This window comes from Bison bison, unplaced genomic scaffold (genome assembly GCF_000754665.1).
Source record: "Bison bison bison isolate TAMUID 2011002044 unplaced genomic scaffold, Bison_UMD1.0 scf7180017864145, whole genome shotgun sequence".
In the NCBI taxonomy this organism is placed as follows: domain Eukaryota; kingdom Metazoa; phylum Chordata; class Mammalia; order Artiodactyla; family Bovidae; genus Bison; species Bison bison.
The window spans coordinates 9412414-9430478 of NW_011494717.1; the positions used below are offsets into that span (position 1 = coordinate 9412414).

General features: G+C 42.1%; 2 protein-coding genes across 4 annotated transcripts in view; one reads left to right on the forward strand and one right to left on the reverse strand.

Annotated features, from left to right (window-relative positions):
* The window catches only part of ZNF512 (zinc finger protein 512), a 31037-nt gene extending 20816 nt beyond the window's left edge, over positions 1–10221 (forward strand). For 2 of the 3 annotated variants that reach the window (XM_010840657.1, XM_010840655.1), the window contains exons 11-14: positions 1023–1124; positions 1995–2057; positions 3537–3635; positions 8261–10221. In XM_010840657.1, coding sequence (XP_010838959.1) covers positions 1023–1124; positions 1995–2057; positions 3537–3635; positions 8261–8569 — 573 coding nt within the window. In that variant the 3' untranslated portion in view covers positions 8570–10221. The remainder of the gene's footprint in view (positions 1–1022; positions 1125–1994; positions 2058–3536; positions 3636–8260) is intronic. The other variant, XM_010840656.1, reaches the window with a different exon arrangement.
* Positions 10222–14960: 4739 nt separating this feature from the next.
* Positions 14961–17610, reverse strand: CCDC121 (coiled-coil domain containing 121). Its single transcript, XM_010840659.1, has 2 exons — positions 17528–17610; positions 14961–16733 (listed from the first exon to the last, which is right to left on the reverse strand). Exons 1-2 carry the CDS (start codon positions 17590–17592, stop codon positions 15767–15769), a joined length of 1032 nt encoding a protein of 343 aa, XP_010838961.1. The 5' UTR covers positions 17593–17610; the 3' UTR covers positions 14961–15766.
* Between the last annotated feature and the right edge of the window lie 455 nt (positions 17611–18065).

Here is an 18065-nt window from a genome sequence, read left to right on the forward strand (position 1 = left end):
TGCTGAGTTTTCCAAATTTGCTGGCATATTGAGTGCAACACTTTCACAGCATCATCTTTCAGGATTTGAAATAGGTCAACTGGAATTCCATCACCTCCACTAGCTTTGTTCCTAGTGATGCTTTCTAAGGCCCACTTGACTTCACATTCCAGGATGTCTGGCTCTAGGTCAGTGATCACATCATTGTGATTATCTGGGTCATGAAGATCTTTTTTGTATAGTTCTTCTGTGTATTCTTGCCATCTCTTCTTAATATCTTCTACTTCTGTTAGGTCCATACCATTTCTGTCCTTTATGGAGCCCATCTTTGCATGAAATGTCCCCTTGGTGTCTCTAATTTTCTTGAAGAGATCTCTAGTCTTTCCCATTCTGTTGTTTTCCTCTATTTCTTTGCATTGATCACTGAGGAAGGCTTTCTTATCTCTCCTTGCTATTCCTTGGAACTCTGCATTCAGATGCTTATATCTTTCCTTTTCTCCTTTGCTTTTTGCTTCTCTTCTTTTCTATTAAGTATATATATATTTCTTGAGTGTAATGTATACATATATAGAGAGAGGACATATCTGTATTGCTTTCTCTCTCTCTTGTAACAAATATTTTTACTGTGTAATGCTCTGTCACTAGCTTTTTTATTTTCAACTTTAGATGAAATGTTATATCTGAAAGTCTCCTGTCTTCTGTTAAAAGTCAAACTGTTTTAAGACAAAACAGTAGGCGATGTTTTGAAACATACATAATATGTTTCAGGAACTTAAAAGGATCTTAAGATCCTTAAGATCTTAAGTTGGATCTTAAGATCCTTCTTGATGAGCATGAGTTTGAGCAATCTCTGGGAGTTGGTGATGGACAGGGAAGCCTGGTGTGCCATGTTTTTTGTGTATGAAAATATACTTCTGAAAAAAATATATATATACTTCCGTAACTCCAGAATTACATGACCTGAAGAGCTCACGTAATTCTCTTACTTATGGGATATTTTGGTTGAAAGTTGTTCCTCCAATAAAATGTTTCCTGTCTTATAGTTAAAATATACTCGTCCTGGGCTACCGACCTTCAGCCAAGAAGTACTACACAAATGGAAGTCAGATATCAAGAAGTATCATCGCATTCAGTGTCCTAACCAGGTGGTTCTTTCTCTTTCATCTAGTCATTAAATGTTGATCAAATATCTGCTGTTGTTTCAGTTTATTCCTTTGTGACAAAGCACGTGAAAGAGTTAAAACATTGATTACTTTATTAACAGTTCTGTAAATCACCAGTTCTATCCACACTCAGAGGGCAGTTGTAGTAATACATGACATCAGCTGGAATCATTTATGGGTTGCTTTTAGCTGGAAGTTCTGAGTGTTGAATGGCTTCTAAGCAGCCGCTTCAACTGGGATATTGGCTGCCCATATGGCCTCTCTATCTTGCATTGTAGTTGGGTTACCACCAGGATACATGGTGACTGAATTCTCAAGAAGAATATTCCAAGAACATAAAGGAAAAGCTCAGATGTCTTATGCCTAGCTTCAGAATTTGTTCAGTATCATTTTCATAGCATGCTGTTTGTCAAAAGAATCACAGGACTTAACGCAGTTTCAAAGGGAGGGTTTATGACTCATTTCCTGATTGGAAAAGTGGCATAGAATTTCCCGCCATCATTAATCAACTGCAATTGTATATGCAGTGCTTTGGGGAGGAGTAGATATACGAAAGACATTTATACTAGAGAAAGTTAATTTTTGTAAAACCTGAGCATACGTTTTTTTGTGTTTCTAAGTATTGGAAAGGCACCAGAGAAGAGAATGTTTTAAGTTTTATTAAGCAGCTTGCTTATCTCTTTTTCTTTTACCTCTTGTTCTCTGGCTTGCATATGTTTCTGTGTGGTTGTGGTACAGTTTATTTGACCTCTTCCTCCCGAGGGTAGAGTGGGTTAATGTGAATGGCCAGATTGCTAAGAAAATGATGCTATTTGGTGTCATCTTCACATGCTTTCTTCTTCTCTTTTACAGGGTTGTGAGGCTGTCTACAGTAGTGTATCTGGTCTTAAAGCTCACCTGGGCTCTTGTACATTGGTTTGTAACATTCTGAACTATTTATCTGAACATGACCTCTAAAATAGTCTGACATGGAAGAGAATTCAGATTCGGTGAACAGCTAGTTATCCTATTGTCTGTTACTTCAAAGACTGGTTTACTTTTTTTGTGTGTGTCCCAAAAATTCTTGGTCTGTTACTAGGTGGGATACCAGGGCATGCCAAAGATGCAGAATACCCCAAAATAGCCATAAGTCATATCAATGAAAAAATTTGGAGAAAAATACATAGTTCTCAGTGCCTATCAGGGATTTAACTTTTTCCACCTGAGCCTGTGCTACACTGGGCCTGTCCTGCTTTGCTGGGCCTTCAGCTTCCTAGAATCAACTTAACATGTGTTTATCTAGATTGGTGAAGATCTCCAGAGCCATCTGAACTATACTGTCTTTCGGGGATGGGAGATGGGATCCCTGGATGTCAGGTTCACAGCCATTTACCTCACTGAATCTTTTCCATGTTGACCCAGGGGTGCTATAGCCCACCAGCCCTGGGATTGTTGCCACTTTCCGTTCCTGATCAGCAGTATCTGCTCACACAAAATGAGCACCATGGAAACCTGAAACTTCAGGAGGGGAGAGAAGTCTTAATTCAAGGCAACAAGGGAGTGATAGGCTCCCAAACCAGACCTGTGCAGGAATGCTTAGGGATTTGTCACCTTGATCCTAGTTTGAGTCATTCAGCTAGGTCTTATGGAGGGTGCTCTTCTGATTCTGGATTCCCAAGGCATTCTGTACAGCAGTGGATTGATTCTAGTGGGAAGAATTACATGTTGGTCCCTCATTGAACTTAAGGCGTTTGATCATTTAGGGGGAGAAACCTGGAAGGAAGTGGAAGACATAGGGAAAATAGAAGAATGTGACATCTTACATAATAAAATCGGGAAACTTTAGATTGTGTTGGGGGCTTAGTGGGGCCAGTGTTTGGTATAGAATTGCATTAGAATAGATGTATTATGGCGATAATATACCCAAACAAGTTTTCCTAAATATATTGCTGTTCCTCACTTTGCTGAAGTCATATTTCCTCTTTTCATCTCTAATAGTCCCTACCCATTGCCCAGGTAGCACATGTGGCTTGTTGGAAGGGTAGTGTGAACTATCTAACGTGTAATGGTGTACTTTAACTTTTACCTAGCATGCTGTCTTCTCCGTACTTTGAGGAAGGGAGGGTCTCTGCTGGCACTAACTTGCTTATCTCCTGAATTAGCAGTTTACTTGTGCTGTAACCATTATTTGTAGGTGTGACTTAGGTTAGGCTTAAATGCTCGGTGGTGATTTGAGTTCAAACAATAAATTGTATTTTTTCAATATTGTAAATATATGTATGTGTATATATATGTGTGTGTATACACACACACACACACACACACACACACATAGATACATACATTACTGTTTGGGATTTTCGTAAATTTGTTCCTAAATTGACCAGTCATGCTTTTTTTCTTTCTTAAAAATAGGGAACGTTTGTGGCTGGAAAATACAAGTGTCTTCTCTGTCAGAAAGAATTTGTGTCAGAGAGTGGTGTCAAGTATCACATCAACTCTGTCCACGCTGAGGTGAGGGTCCTTTTTTCCCATAACTTCATAATCTTGTGGACCCCATGACTGTGCCACAGGGCACGTGGATTTTTCTTACTATGGGCTGGGACTGTCAGGAAAAACTAAAGGGTCCACTGGACTCATTAGAATTAAAAGACGTCCTTAAATCAGATGTAGACTAGTATTTTTCTATGAAAGCATTTGGGCTTCCTTGGTATCTCAGCTGGTAAAGAATCTGCCTGCAATGCAGGAGACCCTGGTTCGATTCATGGGTCAGGAAGATCTCCTGAATAAGGGAATGGCAACCCACTCCAGTATTTTGGGGCTTCCCTGGTGGCTCAGATAGTAAAGTATCTGCCCGCAATGTGGGAGACCTGGGTTTGATCTCTGGATTGCAAAGATCCCTTGGAGAAGGGAATGCCTACTGACTCTAGTATTCTGGAGAATTTCATGGACAGAAATTGTCCATGGCATGCTACAGTCCATGGGGTCACAAAGAGTCGGACATGACTGAGTGACTTTCACTCACTCACTCATGAAAGCATTTGAAATAACTGTGGCTATGAGCAGCCCTGATTCTTCTAATTAACTTGTGTGCACGGGCTCAGTCGTGTCTGACTCTGTTGTGAGCTCATGGAGTGAGGCCCACCAGGCTCCTCTGTCCATGGGATTTCCCAGGCAAGAATACTGGAGTGGGTTGCCATTTCCTTCTCCAGGGGATCTACCTGACACAGGGATTGAACCATGTCTCCTGTGTCTCCTGCTTTACCACTGAGCCACCTGAGAAGCCCTCTGATTACCTGAAGTCTAGTTAAACTAGGCATTTGACAACCAGGCTGCATTTACACCTTTGGAATTCTTGTTTCACAGCAATGTCTATACTCCTGTTTTCTGGTATTCCAACATCTTTGAGCAACCTGTTTTGAATATTGTTGAAATACCGCATAGAAACAATGTAAAAGATGTTATTGAGAGAACTGAGGTAATTTGAATACCAACTATACTACAAAGTGATAGTGATGAGTCATTGTTAATATTCCAGAATGTGATAACTGTATTGTAGTTATGCAGGGAATGCCCTTGTTCTTAGGCAGATACATGATGTTTTTAGGAATAAAGTATCATGTCGGTAACTAAACTGAAGATGGTTCAAAGGAAGGAAGAGAGAGTTGGAGGGAGGGAAGGAAGGGAAGAGAGATTAACATTGGTCAGTCTAGGTATTCATTGAACTATTGTAACTTTTGTGGAAAGTCTGTAAATTTTCAAAATTAAAATGTTAAAAGTTGAAAATGCTTTAAGTTCAGAATGTCAAGAGTTTTCTCTTGGGGAAAGTCTTTAGGAGTTCAGATGAACAGAGAATTTGTTTACTATAGAATAAACCCCTTATTGCAAAAGCTCAAGGAGTAGAGTGTGCATTCTCTTGGCATATTTTACTGAAGAAACTATTGTTGCTTGCTGGGGAAAAATAGCAAGCCCCTGCAGCAGTTCTCTGCCCTCAGATGTAATAGTTCTTAGCCATGTGGGCTTCAGTTCAGTTCAGTTGCTCAGTCGTGTCTGACTCTTTGCGACCCGATGGACCGCAGCACTCGAGGCCTCCCTGTCCATCACCAACTCCCAGAGTTTACCAAACCCACGTCCATTGAGTCGGTGATGCCATCCAAGCATCTCATCCTCTTGTCGTTCCCTTCTCCTCCTGCCCTCAATCTTTCCCAGCATCAGGGTCTTTTCCAATGAGTCAGCTCTTCGCATCAGGTGGCCAAAGTATTGGAGTTTCAGCTTCAACATCAGTCCTTCCAATGAACACCCAGGATTGGTATCCTTTAGGATGGACTGGTTGGATCTCCTCACAGTCCAAGGGACTCTCAAGAGTCTTCTCCAACACCACAGTTCAAAAGCATCAATTCTTCTGCCCTCAGCTTTCTTTATAGTCCAACTCTCACATCCATATATGACCACTGGAAAAACCATAGCCTTGACTAGACGGACATTTGTTGGCAAAGTAATGTCTCTGCTTTTCAATATGCTGTCTAGGTTGGTCATAACTTTCCTTCCAAGGAGTAAGCGTCTTTTAATTTCATGGCTGCAATCACGATCTGCGGTGATTTTGGAGCCCCAAAAAATAAAGTCTGACACTGTTTCCCCATCTATTTCCCATGAAGTGATGGGACCGGATGACATGATCTTAGTTTTCTGAATATTGGAAGCCAACTTTTTCACTCTCTTCTTTCACTTTCATCAAGAGGCTCTTGAGTTGTTCTTCCCTTTCTGCCATAAGAGTATTGTCATCTGCATATCTGAGGTTATTGATATTTCTCCCAGCAATCTTGATTCCAGCTTGTGCTTCCTCCAGCCCCGCATTTCTCATGATGTGCTCTGCATAGAAGTTAAATAAGCAGGGTGACAATATACAGCCTTGATGTACTCCTTTTCCTATTTGGAACCAGTCTATTATTCCATGTCCAGTTCTAACTGTTGCTTCCTGACCTGCATACAGGTTTCTCAAGAGGCAGGTCATGTGGTCTGGTATTCCCTCCCATCTCTTTCAGAATTTTCCACAGTTAGTTGTGATCCACACAGTCAAAGGCTTTGGCATAGTCAGTAAAGCAGAAATAGATGTTTTTCTGGACTTTCAGTTAGTTTTTCTGGGCTTCAGGTAGTGTCATCTATTGTGGTTCCTGTTGCTTTACCAGTTGAAGCTTTGGGAATCCCTTTCCACATCTGAGATTTCTTCAAGAAGGCCAGTCCTTATTTTCTTTTTTAATAATACTATAACTTTTTATGCTGCAGAAAGTGTTTGAGAGATAATTATCTCCTAACAAAATATGGTTTTGTGTGTTCACTTGTTTCTCCAGTTTCTTCCTCAAAAGTTGGAACCAGCAAATTTCACTTAGTCTGGGACTTGCTCCCAAGCATTTGTTCAATGATTTATGATGGTATTTATGAACTCTGTACTGTGGTAAACATGTTCACCTTGTTCATACCGTTTTGCCTCACTTTCTTAGGCTACATTTTTTTAAACAGACATTCAGAAACATGTAAGTGCACAGAGTAGTGTAATGAACAGCTTTCACAGTCCTCTGTGTGGCCCATCTTGTGTCATTGATAATTGCATCCACTTTTCTTGTCCTTTTATGCTTATTTTAAAGCAAATTCCACATCACATGTTAGCTGTCAATACTTTTTTCAACCTGTGTCTAGAAATATGAGGACTTTTAAAAATACATAACTGCAACTATCATCACACGTTAAAACTTAACAAAATTTCCTTATATCATCATATATGTACTCATTATTTATACTTCCCTAACTGTCTCATCATTTTATTTCAGATTTGATTTATTCCAATCAAGATCTAAAACTGGACTTCCCTGGTGGTCCAGGGTTAAGACTCTGCTTCCACTGCAGGAGGAAAAAAAAGGAAGTAAATGAATGAATGAATTAAAATAAAATAGACAAATGCAGTATATGGACCTTTGTTTTAGATTTTTTTTTTTTTTGGCCTCATCACATGGCATGGGGAATCTTAGTTCTCCGAACAGGGAACCAGTGCCCCTTGCATTGTGAGTGCCGAGTCTTAACCACTGTACTGCTAGGGAAGTCCTTGTGTTTGTCTGTCTTAATCTAGAGTAGTGCTATCTAATAGAAATATAATGTGAGCCACATGTGTAATCCAGATTTTTCTACTAACTGCATTTTTAAAAAGTATAAAGATAACTGGTGAAATTGACTTTAATACTGTATTTTATTTAAACACAATATATCTAAAATACTATCTTTTTAACATGGTAGTCAATACAGAATTATTAATGAGCTACTTTACATTTTTTTTCACAGAAAGTCTTTGAAATTTACTGTGTGTTTTACATAGCATATCTTGATTTGGATTCAGCATATTTCAAGAGCTTACTAATGACACATGGCTAGTGACAATCTCATCAGGCAACGTAGGTGTTTCTTTTCCCCTATTATTGAAGAAACCAGGCCCTTGGTCACCTATGTTTACTCACCTTCTGGACTTGGCTGTTTGCATTCCTATAGCAGTGATTCTCTATTCTGTTATTTCCTATGAATTGGTAGTTAGAGCTAGAAGACTAAGCAGATTTCTTGATTTACGTTGACATTTTGTTGATTTTATTTCTGTGTTTTGTTTTGGATTTTTTCTTTCGCAGGAATACTTCTTCATTGGGTTCCAGTTCTCCAGCCCTTAATTTTTTAAACTGAGACTCAGAGAGGTTAAGTAGTTTTCTGATGGTCACATGGTTAGAAACAGAGCTGAGATTTATACTTAGGTGGTCTGGCTGCAAAATTAAAAATTGAAATAAAGATCTCCTATGGCCAAATGTTTTATGTTTCATGAGGAGATCTTCAAAAGGAGAGGAATGGGTGGGATGATGCTAAGTAATCAGGCTTTGTAGATCCCTTACAGTAGTACCTGAAGTCATGTCTTAAACAAGAAATGCTTGTAATGACTGCTTTGTACTGAATTTCTCCAGTTTATAAGACACAGTTCTAAGCTCTAGTTTCATATCTGTTTCCTCCTTATTGTGTTCTTCCCTAATCCTACCTTAAAAAAAAAAGTCTTCCATACCGCTTCCTCAGGCACTGTATTTTGACTGGATGGTGTTTCTGTTTTGCCTCTGTAGGATTGGTTTGTTGTCAATCCGACAACAACCAAGAGTTTTGAGAAGCTGATGAAGATAAAACAGCGACAGCAAGAAGAAGAGAAGCGGAGGCAGCAGCACAGGAGCCGACGGTCTCTAAGGCGGCGGCAGCAGCCTGGCATTGAGCTTCCTGAGACAGAGCCAAGTCTTAGAGTAGGGAAGGATCAGAGGAGGAATCATGAGGAACTGCTAGTGGCGACATCCCGTAAAGAACCAGAGCAGGAGCCAGTGCCAACACAGTTTCAGAAAGTCAGGTCCCCAAAGACGAATCATAAACGAGGAAAGAAATAGGCAGTCAGTGTGAAAGCACTCCTGGGAGAGTGGATGGGAGGCTGTGGTTACAGGGACCTGTGTGGAGAGGCCTGAGTCACGGGGGCTGAGTGAAGAGAAATTTACTCTTTCAGCTGTTTGTGTAACGCTGTGACACACTCAGCTCCTTCCTCCTGTGTAAATTTCACTGTTTTCCCTACTGATTCTTGTGAACCCTCCACCACCCCCACCCCCACCCCCCTTTTTGGTAGATTTTCCTGCTATTCTCATTGGAGTCCCCCTGTTTTTCTCTCATCTTGCCCAAAGAGCTCCCCCTTAAGGTCCACTGTAGGCCCTCTTGCTCTGTACAAGACTAAGAAACCTGTTTGATTATCCTTCCCATACTGGGGTATAGAATGTTCTTGGAAATGCCATTGATTTCGTAGTTACTCCATCATCTATCTTATAAAATGATTCCAAACTAACTTTTTAAAACCATATGATTGATGATTTTGTATTTGTGATATAACAAGCCTAGAACCTAGAACTGTTGTCACTCCTTTAATAAGGGTCCCCTGTCTGCTTGGGTGACAGAATTTCTGGAGGCTGTTTGTTGTCTCATTATGGTTTTAGGATTGAAAGTGAGAAGATACTTAGAATAATAAAGCTAGACCCTCTGGACGCAGGTTTTCCTGGGAAATACTTCGTCCCAGGTGGCAGTAAGTAACTAGATGCACAGGTATGATACGCAGCCTTAGGAGGAATATGTCTCACATAAAATGACTGGAAAGAAGAAGGCAGCAGAAATAAATACCACCTCAAATGAACTTTCCTGCAGTTTATTTTGTTCCTGCAGTTTTGAGGATTGAGAAGTAATACCCTTTTACCTCTGATATTTGACACAGAACCCTAATATTGCTGGTACTGCCATGAAGATTGGTAGCCAGGGTGCACATTCCTTCTTCCCTGGACTTGACCTGATGGTTAGTCTGCACTCTGTTAAGTCCTTGTATCTCCCATTTAGCCAAAGTCTGTCTCTGAATTTTCTGAGAATGTTGTTCTCTACCCTTTTTTAGATCTTGTGTTCTGCCCTCTTTATAACCTGAGACTTTGACACCAGGTGTAGATACTTATCTGGAGTTGGAAAGAAAAGTTCTTTTTCTGATACTCATGCCTAGCTGATAGTATCTGTTAGGCTGTTCTCCTTGAGGCTGGCTTTCCCTGGAGCATTAATTAGAGCAGCTCTGTTATTGTATTTCTGAATTCTCTTCCCCCTTTCCATAAATATTGGTCTTCTGTATTCTTGCCAGTTTTTGTGGCTTATGCCGCATAAAAAGCCAGAGACCCTTAACCCTGATGTGGACCAGTACTGCCTTTTCAAAATCTAAAAGGCTGTTACCACTATTAACTGTTCTCTGTGCTCCTCCGTATAGCCTTAAAATGTGGGCTTTTGTGAAGACCACTTTGAAACATAGGAGCATTGAAACTTGGTTGGGATACTACCAGAACAGGTAGTTTTGAAACGAAGGACATGGTCTGTCCACTCGACATTGTCATTGGCAGTTGCTCTCTTAAAGCCCTTTCCGTTCATGAGGATTGTCAGGGAGGAAAATGGAGAAGCTCTGTTAATTTCTGGTGAGTAAGATTTGGGGAATGTTTGGCAATGGCAAGAAAAATAAATGACTGTGTTAGAATGATGTTTTCCATTGTTCATTGACTCCAATGTGCTACCTGTCTCCTTGCTGACACTGTGTGTGAAGGGAGGGAAAGGATGACTAGAGATGGGAATGAGTTTTGAAGAAGTAACATACAGTTTCTCAGTAGTTGCTTAGGTCCAAAATTATGCTGGTTCAAATGAATCTACTCATACCTTGCTTTATTGCTCTTCCCTTTACAGATACTGATTTTGATTGAAGTATGTACAGTTGTTGCTTTAGACATAATGGCATTGCACACTATAAAGCAACTACAATGTAGTGTAGTCTACATTGCATACCTTTTATATGCACTGTTCAGTTCAGTTCAGTTGCTCAGTTGTCTCCGACTCTTTGTGACCCTATGAACCACAACATGGCAGGCCTCCCTGTCCATCACCAACTGCTGGAGTCCATCTAAACCCATGTCCGTTGAGTTGGTGATGCCATCCAACCATCTCATCCTCTGTCGTCCCCTTCTCCTCCTGCCCTCAATCTTTTCCAGCATCAGGGTCTTTTCCAATGAGTCAGCTCTTCGCATCAGGTGGCCAAAGTATTGGAATTTCAGCTTCAACATCAATGAACCAGTCCTTCAATGAACACCCAGGACTGGTCTCCTTTAGAATGGACTGGTTGGATCTCCTCACAGTCCAAGGAACTCTCAAGAGTCTTCTCCAACACCACAGTTCAAAAGCATCAATTCCTCTGTGCTCAGGTTTCTTTATAGTCCAACTCTCACATCCATATATGACTACTGGAAAAACCATAGCCTTGACTAGACAGCCCTTTGTTGGCAAAGTAATGTCTCTGCTTTTTAATATGCTGTCTAGGTTGGTCATAACTTTCCTTCCAAGGAATAAGTGTCTTTTAATTTCATGGCTGCAGTCACCATCTGCAGTGATTTTGGAGCCCAGAAAAATAAACTCAGCCACTGTTTTCCCATCTATTTGCCATGAAGTGATGGGACCAGATGACATGATCTTCGTTTTCTGAATGTTGAGCTTTAGGCCAACTTTTTCATTCTCCCCTTTCACTTTCATCAAGAAGCTCTTTAGTTCTTCACTTTCTGCCATAAGGGTGGTGTCATCTGCATATCTGAGGTTATTGATATTTCTCCCGGCAATCTTGATTCCAGCTTGTGCTTCCTCCAGCCCAGCGTTTCTCATGATGTGCTCTGCATATAAGTTAAATAAGCAGGGTGAAAATATACAGCCTTGACGTACTCCTTTTCCTATTTGGAACTAGTCTGTTCCATGTCCAGTTCTAACTGTTGCTTCCTGACCTGCATACAGATTTCTCAGGAGGCAGGTCAGGGGGTCTGGTATTCCCATCTCTTTCAGAATTTTCCACAGTTAATTGTGATCCACACAGTCAAAGGCTTTGGCATAGTCAATAAAGCAGAAATAGATGTTTTCCAGACTCTCTTACTTTTTCGATATGCACTGGGAAACTGGAAAATTCATATGACTCATTTGTTGTGAATTTCACCATATTGCAGCAGTGTGCACCCAAGCCCCCCAAAATAGATGTGTGCCTGTAATTGGTTTGAGATTAAACTTGTCCAGTCTCATCTAGGGCCCTCACAGGGGATCCTTTTATTTTTGCTGTCTGAGCCAGGGATCAGCAGGACACACTAGAGAGTGTTCTAATCATATTACTGAGTGTTTTAAGTTTTTAAACCAAATTCATCAGAATAATATGTCCTAAAGTTGGACTGTATCAAGTCCAGCTAGATTTTGGAGCAGTGTGAACTCCCTGGACTTGGGAACGGACATTGGTACAATCAATTTATAAACAAATTGGCAAGATCTCTTAAAATTGAAGATCTGCCCTGGGACTCAGCACACCCTAGGGCTATATAGATTCCTCCTGCTCAGGGGTTCCAGTAGACGTCTACAAGAATGATATTCCAGTCTAAAATAATGATACTACAATCTTATTCCCAATTCATATTGGAAGCATCCTTGTACCAGACTACTGGCTGTCCAGCAAAATTGGACAGGGTTGCACAGTTACAGGGTTACAGGACAAATGACTACACTTCCCAGGGCTCCACCCAATCCCCCTATAGTGATAGGCTAACTAGCTAACTTCTCTAGTGGAGTGTGAGTAGAAATGTATCAATTCTGTGCCAGAACTTTTAAGAGGGTGAGTGTACCTCCATGCTCACTTTCCCCTTCTGGTAGATGCATATGATAAGGCATCTCTAGGGCGTGGTAGAGCACAACATGGAAATATTTGATTCTCTGAATCACCTCAAGAAAGACTATTTGCCCTTCAGGATGACCTCAGACTATTATATGGGGGAAAAATAAATGTTCTTTGAGACATGATACAGTCTTTGTTTTTTTTTTTTTTTCATGATACAGTCTTGGGTCTGTTCGTGAGCCTAGTCTCCTGTATAACCTATTTGTCCCCTCCCACTAAGAGTCAGCTCTCCCCTATGTCTAATGTTCACTCCCATATTTGCCTTTCCATTCAGAACAGTCATCACCTCTTGCCTTTTCAAGAGCTTCCTAACTGGATTCCTTTTCACTGGCTTGGTATACTCCACATACAACTGTGCTGAGTTTTTTATACTATAAATCAGACTTCATTCACTTGCTCAAAGCCTAATGATTTCCCAGTGCACTTAGAATAAAATTCATCCCACTTTGTCCTACAAGGCCTCCTTGCTGTCACCATTAACCTTTTTAACCTCCTTGGTCTCTGCTCCACCCTTTTTCTGTCCAGTCCCCAGCTATACTTGGCCACATTGACTTTTGTTCCTTAATCCTCCCAAACTCCTTCCCATCTTGGAGCCTTTGCGTTCCCTGTTCCCACTGTCTGCTGCTGCTGCGGCTAAGTCGCTTCAGTCATGTCTGACTCTGTGCGACCCCGTAGACGGCAGCCTAGAATGTCTTTTCCCCCAATTGTACTGCAGGCTTCATTTTATCATTTAAGTCTTAACCTAAATTTTACCTCTGAGGTCTGTTCTAACACACTTTCTGTAACATCACCCTCTTTCCTTTCCAGCATAGGAAAGCAGACAAAAACTAGACTGAAATCTTAGTTGGCCAACCTACTGCTGCTGCTAAGTTGCTTCAGTCGTGTCTGATTCTGTGTGACCCCATAGACGGCAGCCCACCAGGCTCCCCCATCCCTGGGATTCTCCAGGCAAGAACACTGGAGTGGGTTGCCATTTCCTTCTCCAATGCATGAAAGTGAAAGTCGCTCAGTTGTGTCCGACTCTTTGCGACCCCATGGACTGCAGCCTACCAGGCTCCTCCGCCCATGGGCTTTTCCAGGCAAGAGTACTGGAGTGGGTTGCTGTTGCCTTCTCTGAACCTACTGCTGGCTTGCTGTTAAGAATTTCCAAGGGCCTTTATCAGATGACCCACCCCTTAAAGTCTTCAAGTCTTCAGAAGCCTCACTCCCAACAGAGAAGGCCACAAGTACTATATGAAATCACATCCGTTATCTGGGATGAGAGGAATTCAAAATAGACAGGATGGAAATTATTCAGTCCTGAATTAGATCATCAGGGTAGCACTGGCAGGAGGGGGAATTAACAGAATAATAAGATTCTCCATCCATCATCCATTCCAACTTATTATCCTTAGTTACATGTTTTCCTGTGGTTTTTGCATCCATAGAGAATAAAAGTTTCAAGTGTGTTTTGGATACCACATTTTAAGAAACAAGCTCTATTTTCAGCTCCATTGACAAACTCTTTTAGGTTAAGGTTTTTGTGTGCTACCTAACATTTGACTTTGTACACTAAAACTGCATTTTTATTTTATGCACACCAGTATGAGGAAGACATTCAGAGTTGGTAAGAAGTGAGGAAAGATATGAGTAGAAGGTATATTACATTCGAACAATAATGAAATCACTGGGTAATCTTTAATTTTTTATTTTCAATAAAAAATTAGGAACCAAGACATTACACATTTAACAGCAAAGTTGTTAAAGCTAAAAGTAAAGGCACATGGAGGCAGAATCCTTTTCTGAATCTAAGTACAAGAATTCATTTTACATATGAATGAAACTGAAAACTGGGAAAATCATTCTGAAGGTTTTCATCACTGACAGTTTCTTAAAAACATAAAGTTGATTCTATTTTTTCATAAGGGAGTAATGTTAAAATATGAAGCTATATTTCTACCAGGATTCAGCATTCAAAGAAATCCCTGATCTGATCATTAGTATGTCCTAAGTGCCAAAAATGTAACTATCCTAAAAGTCTAAACTAATTTAAAATACTATTCCTAGTTCAATTGAAGGGGCATAGATGTAGGATACACATGACCTAAAGCTAAAGTGCTCTTTCTATTAAAACCAGTCATCTTTGTAATCTTAGAATTTGAGGATATTGCTAGGGAACAAGATGGCAAAAGAATCTTCAAAAAGTTCTCCAAATATATGATCACTTTCTTTTGATACATTTTTCTAAAACAGGCAGAAGCAGTCAGTCATCTCACAGGTTAATGGTATTTCTCCACAGAAAACGGACTATACTGTGCCCTCTACCCTTCCTTCACAGAGTTTGATGGTATAAGTGAAAGTGTTAGTCGCTTAGTCATGTCTGACTCTTTGTGACTCCATGGATTAGAGCCTGCCAGGCTCCTCTGTTCATGGAATTCTCCACGCAAGAATACTGGAGTGGGTTGCCATGCCCTTCTCCAGGGGATCTTCTCAACCCAGAAATTGAACCCGGGTCTCCTGCATTACAGGCAGATTCTTTACCATCTGAGCCACCTTCGTAAAGAATCTGCTTGCAAGCAGGAGACCAGGTTCGATCCCTGGTCAAGAAGATCCCCTAGAGAAGGGAATGGCTACCCAATCCTTGCCTGGAGAATTTCACGGACAGAGGAGCCTGGCGGGCTACAGTCCATGGGGTCACAAAGTGTCAGATACCACTGAGAAACTAACATCCCACAGTTTACTCAAAGTTAAAATTGTACGGGCTGAGCATCAGACAGCAGGTCATCCTGTTTACACTTGCTGTTATTAATCTTTCAATCATGAGAAAACTACAGAAGCAGCTACTTGATCACTAGCACAGACTTTATAAAGAAGCTTGAAAACATCGCACATGTGTGCTAAGGTGGCCAAAGAAGGGAGGATACATGGACATTGATTGTTTACAGAGCACAAAGCAGAATCTAACAATCTGAAATGCTATTCCTCAGGGGTTTCTTTTTCTGTAAAGAAACCTAACTTAGCTAGGTGGAACACACCACACAACTGTTCCTCTGTCACTTTCTCAAGGTGTTTTCCTGAGGTGTTTTCACAGGTGGAATTTTGGCAAATGTTACTGGGTTATCTGGAGGTATAAGGAACAGCCCAGTTATTACCAGGAGCTAATTAAAGAAAAACCTAACTTAACGGGAAGCCAGTGCTACCAATAATCTAGCAGTACTGGTAGAGAAAAACACCTAATCCTTCACATTAACACATTATAATGGGTATTTTACTATAGCAACCTGAGATCTCAAAGCCTTCCTAACCAGGGTTATGTTATATAGCACCTAAGAACCCTTGCTTCAGTCTTAACTTAGTGTTATTTTAGAAATTTCTTTGGATGCACCTTTGATTTGGTGCCTAGGGCAGGGTTCCTTGTGGTCTTTGGAGAACCCTGTCCATTTGGGCACCGATTACGCCTTTCTTGCAGCTGGTGCCTCCCTCGCCTTAAGCACTCCACGTACCAGTGCTCCTGCTGCAGCAGCTGCTGCTTCTTTTTTAATTGGCTGTGAGTATCCTCCAACTGATGGCATTTCTGAACTAGCTCTGGAAGTTCCTTCTGTAACTGTTGGTGCTGTCTGTTGATGTTACTGTGGAACTCAGAAACGTGCTGCTTTGCTGCCTTCTCCAAGGCCTGGTTCTTGCTTTTCAGCTCCTTTGTTAGCTTCTTTCCCGACTGCCTTGCCTCTAGCTCACTCAGCTGTGCCTCCAGTAATGCTTTGTCCTGGACGAACTGGACGAGCATCGCCTGTTTCTTTGCAGCTGTCTCATCGTGGGTCTTCTTTATCTCCTGCTGAAGTTTCTCAATTTCTCTGTCCTGTTTTTCCTTTATCACTGAAATGTCCCTCATTGCCTCCAACTGCTTATTCAAATTGGATAGAGTGTTTTCCTTCTCCAAGAGCTCTCTTTTAAGCGCTGAATTTTTGTTAGCATATTTGGAAGTTAATTCTTGTTTTCTTTGTTCAATCTTCATGCTTTGTTGTAGATAGTAGTTCCACAGCTTCTCGGTTCTCTGTCTAGACTCCTCTGTGTGCTTGGTCAGGTATTCCTGAAAGAACTGGTTTTCCTTCTGTGTGTGATCTTTTTCCTCCAGTAGCTGCCGGGTTTCCACCACTAAGGGCTCTAGCCGAGTTTGAGTTTCTTTGATTGCTTTGTCCAGCTTCATCATTTCCATTACTGCTCTTCCCTTAAACCTCTTCTCAACCCTTGTTAGCTTCTCTGGCTTGAGAAAAGTATTTATGAAATTAACATCTGGTTGAAGGGAATTACTGGTGTCCTCAGCCAATCTGAAAGAAGAACAAAGGAGACATTTGCTCATGTTTTTCATGAGAAATTAGAAAATAATTTTTAAAATGCACACTTGTACTGTAAATCATATCTCAAGTATTTGGGAGGACAAATTGATGTCCCTCACACAAGGTAAGTGGGTAGGAGTGGGGGGGGAAGAGTGGTAGAACTAGGGGTGAAAACAAGGGAGTGTAATTTACAACTGACATGTCTTCGCTGCAACCCTGAGAGGTAGTATCTCCAGCTTAAAGAGGAGAAAACAGGTTCAGAGAATTGAAGTGACTTCACCACAATGTACACCCCCAGAAATTCCTAGTTTCTCTGAACTAGTCTCTGCGGATCTCGGTGTGGCCCAGCAACTCTGGGGCAAGGATCCTGCCAGGGTCCGGAGTCCTGCAGTCCTAAGCCGTATAACGTCCTCAGCTGATGGCCAGCCCTCAGTTCAGTTCAGTTCAGTCGCTCAGTCTTGTGGGACTCTCTGCGACCCCATGGACTGCAGCACGCCAGGCCTCCCTGTCCATCATCAGCTCCCGGAGTTTACTGAAACTCATGTCCATTGAGTCGGTGTCCAACCTCTGTCGTCCCCTTCTGCCTTCACAAGTTAACTCCGCGAGTGTACAATGTACAACAGAGCCTGGGTGTAAAACCCACATCTCACAGCTTATTGAACACTACAGCCACTCCAAAGGGCCATTGGAGCCAACTGGGTGACGGAGGAATACACGCCTCAGCTCTTCAGCTTTCCGGGTGCCAAGGGAGCTAGGGTGGAGGGAGGTGCCCCTTCAGTACCTACTTGACAAACTTGTCAGCCGACTGTTTTCCCCCGGTGTCACGGTTCTGTCCCTTTCGGGAGACCATCAGCGAGCGAGAGCTATTTTGGGGGGCCGGCAACACGCGGAAATAGCGTGTCATCACGGGGGTTGTCCCCAGTTTCTCCGAACTAGGCTCTGCGGATCTCGGCGTGGCCCAGCAACGCTGGGGCTCGCATCCTGTCAGGGTTCCCTGTCGTGCAATCCTAAGCCGCCTAACCTCCCCGACTGACGGAAGAGCTCTGACGGCCGCTTCTCCAGAGGCTCGGTTCCCAGCTCCCCGGGGGCTGACAGGAAAACGCACTCTCTTCACTAACGTAGCGCGGGAATCCCTGGTCGTCCCTGGGGTCCTCGGGGTCCCTGGTGGACCCTGGGGTCCCTGATTGTCCTGCCCGCCCGGGGTCCAGAGCTTTGACCTTCCCAGGCCCTGCCCGACGACCGTGAGCAGCTCTTTGGTTGGCCTTTTCCAGCCGTCCTCCCAGTGCCTCCACTTCCCCGACGGGGTCCCTAGTTGGGCCCCCA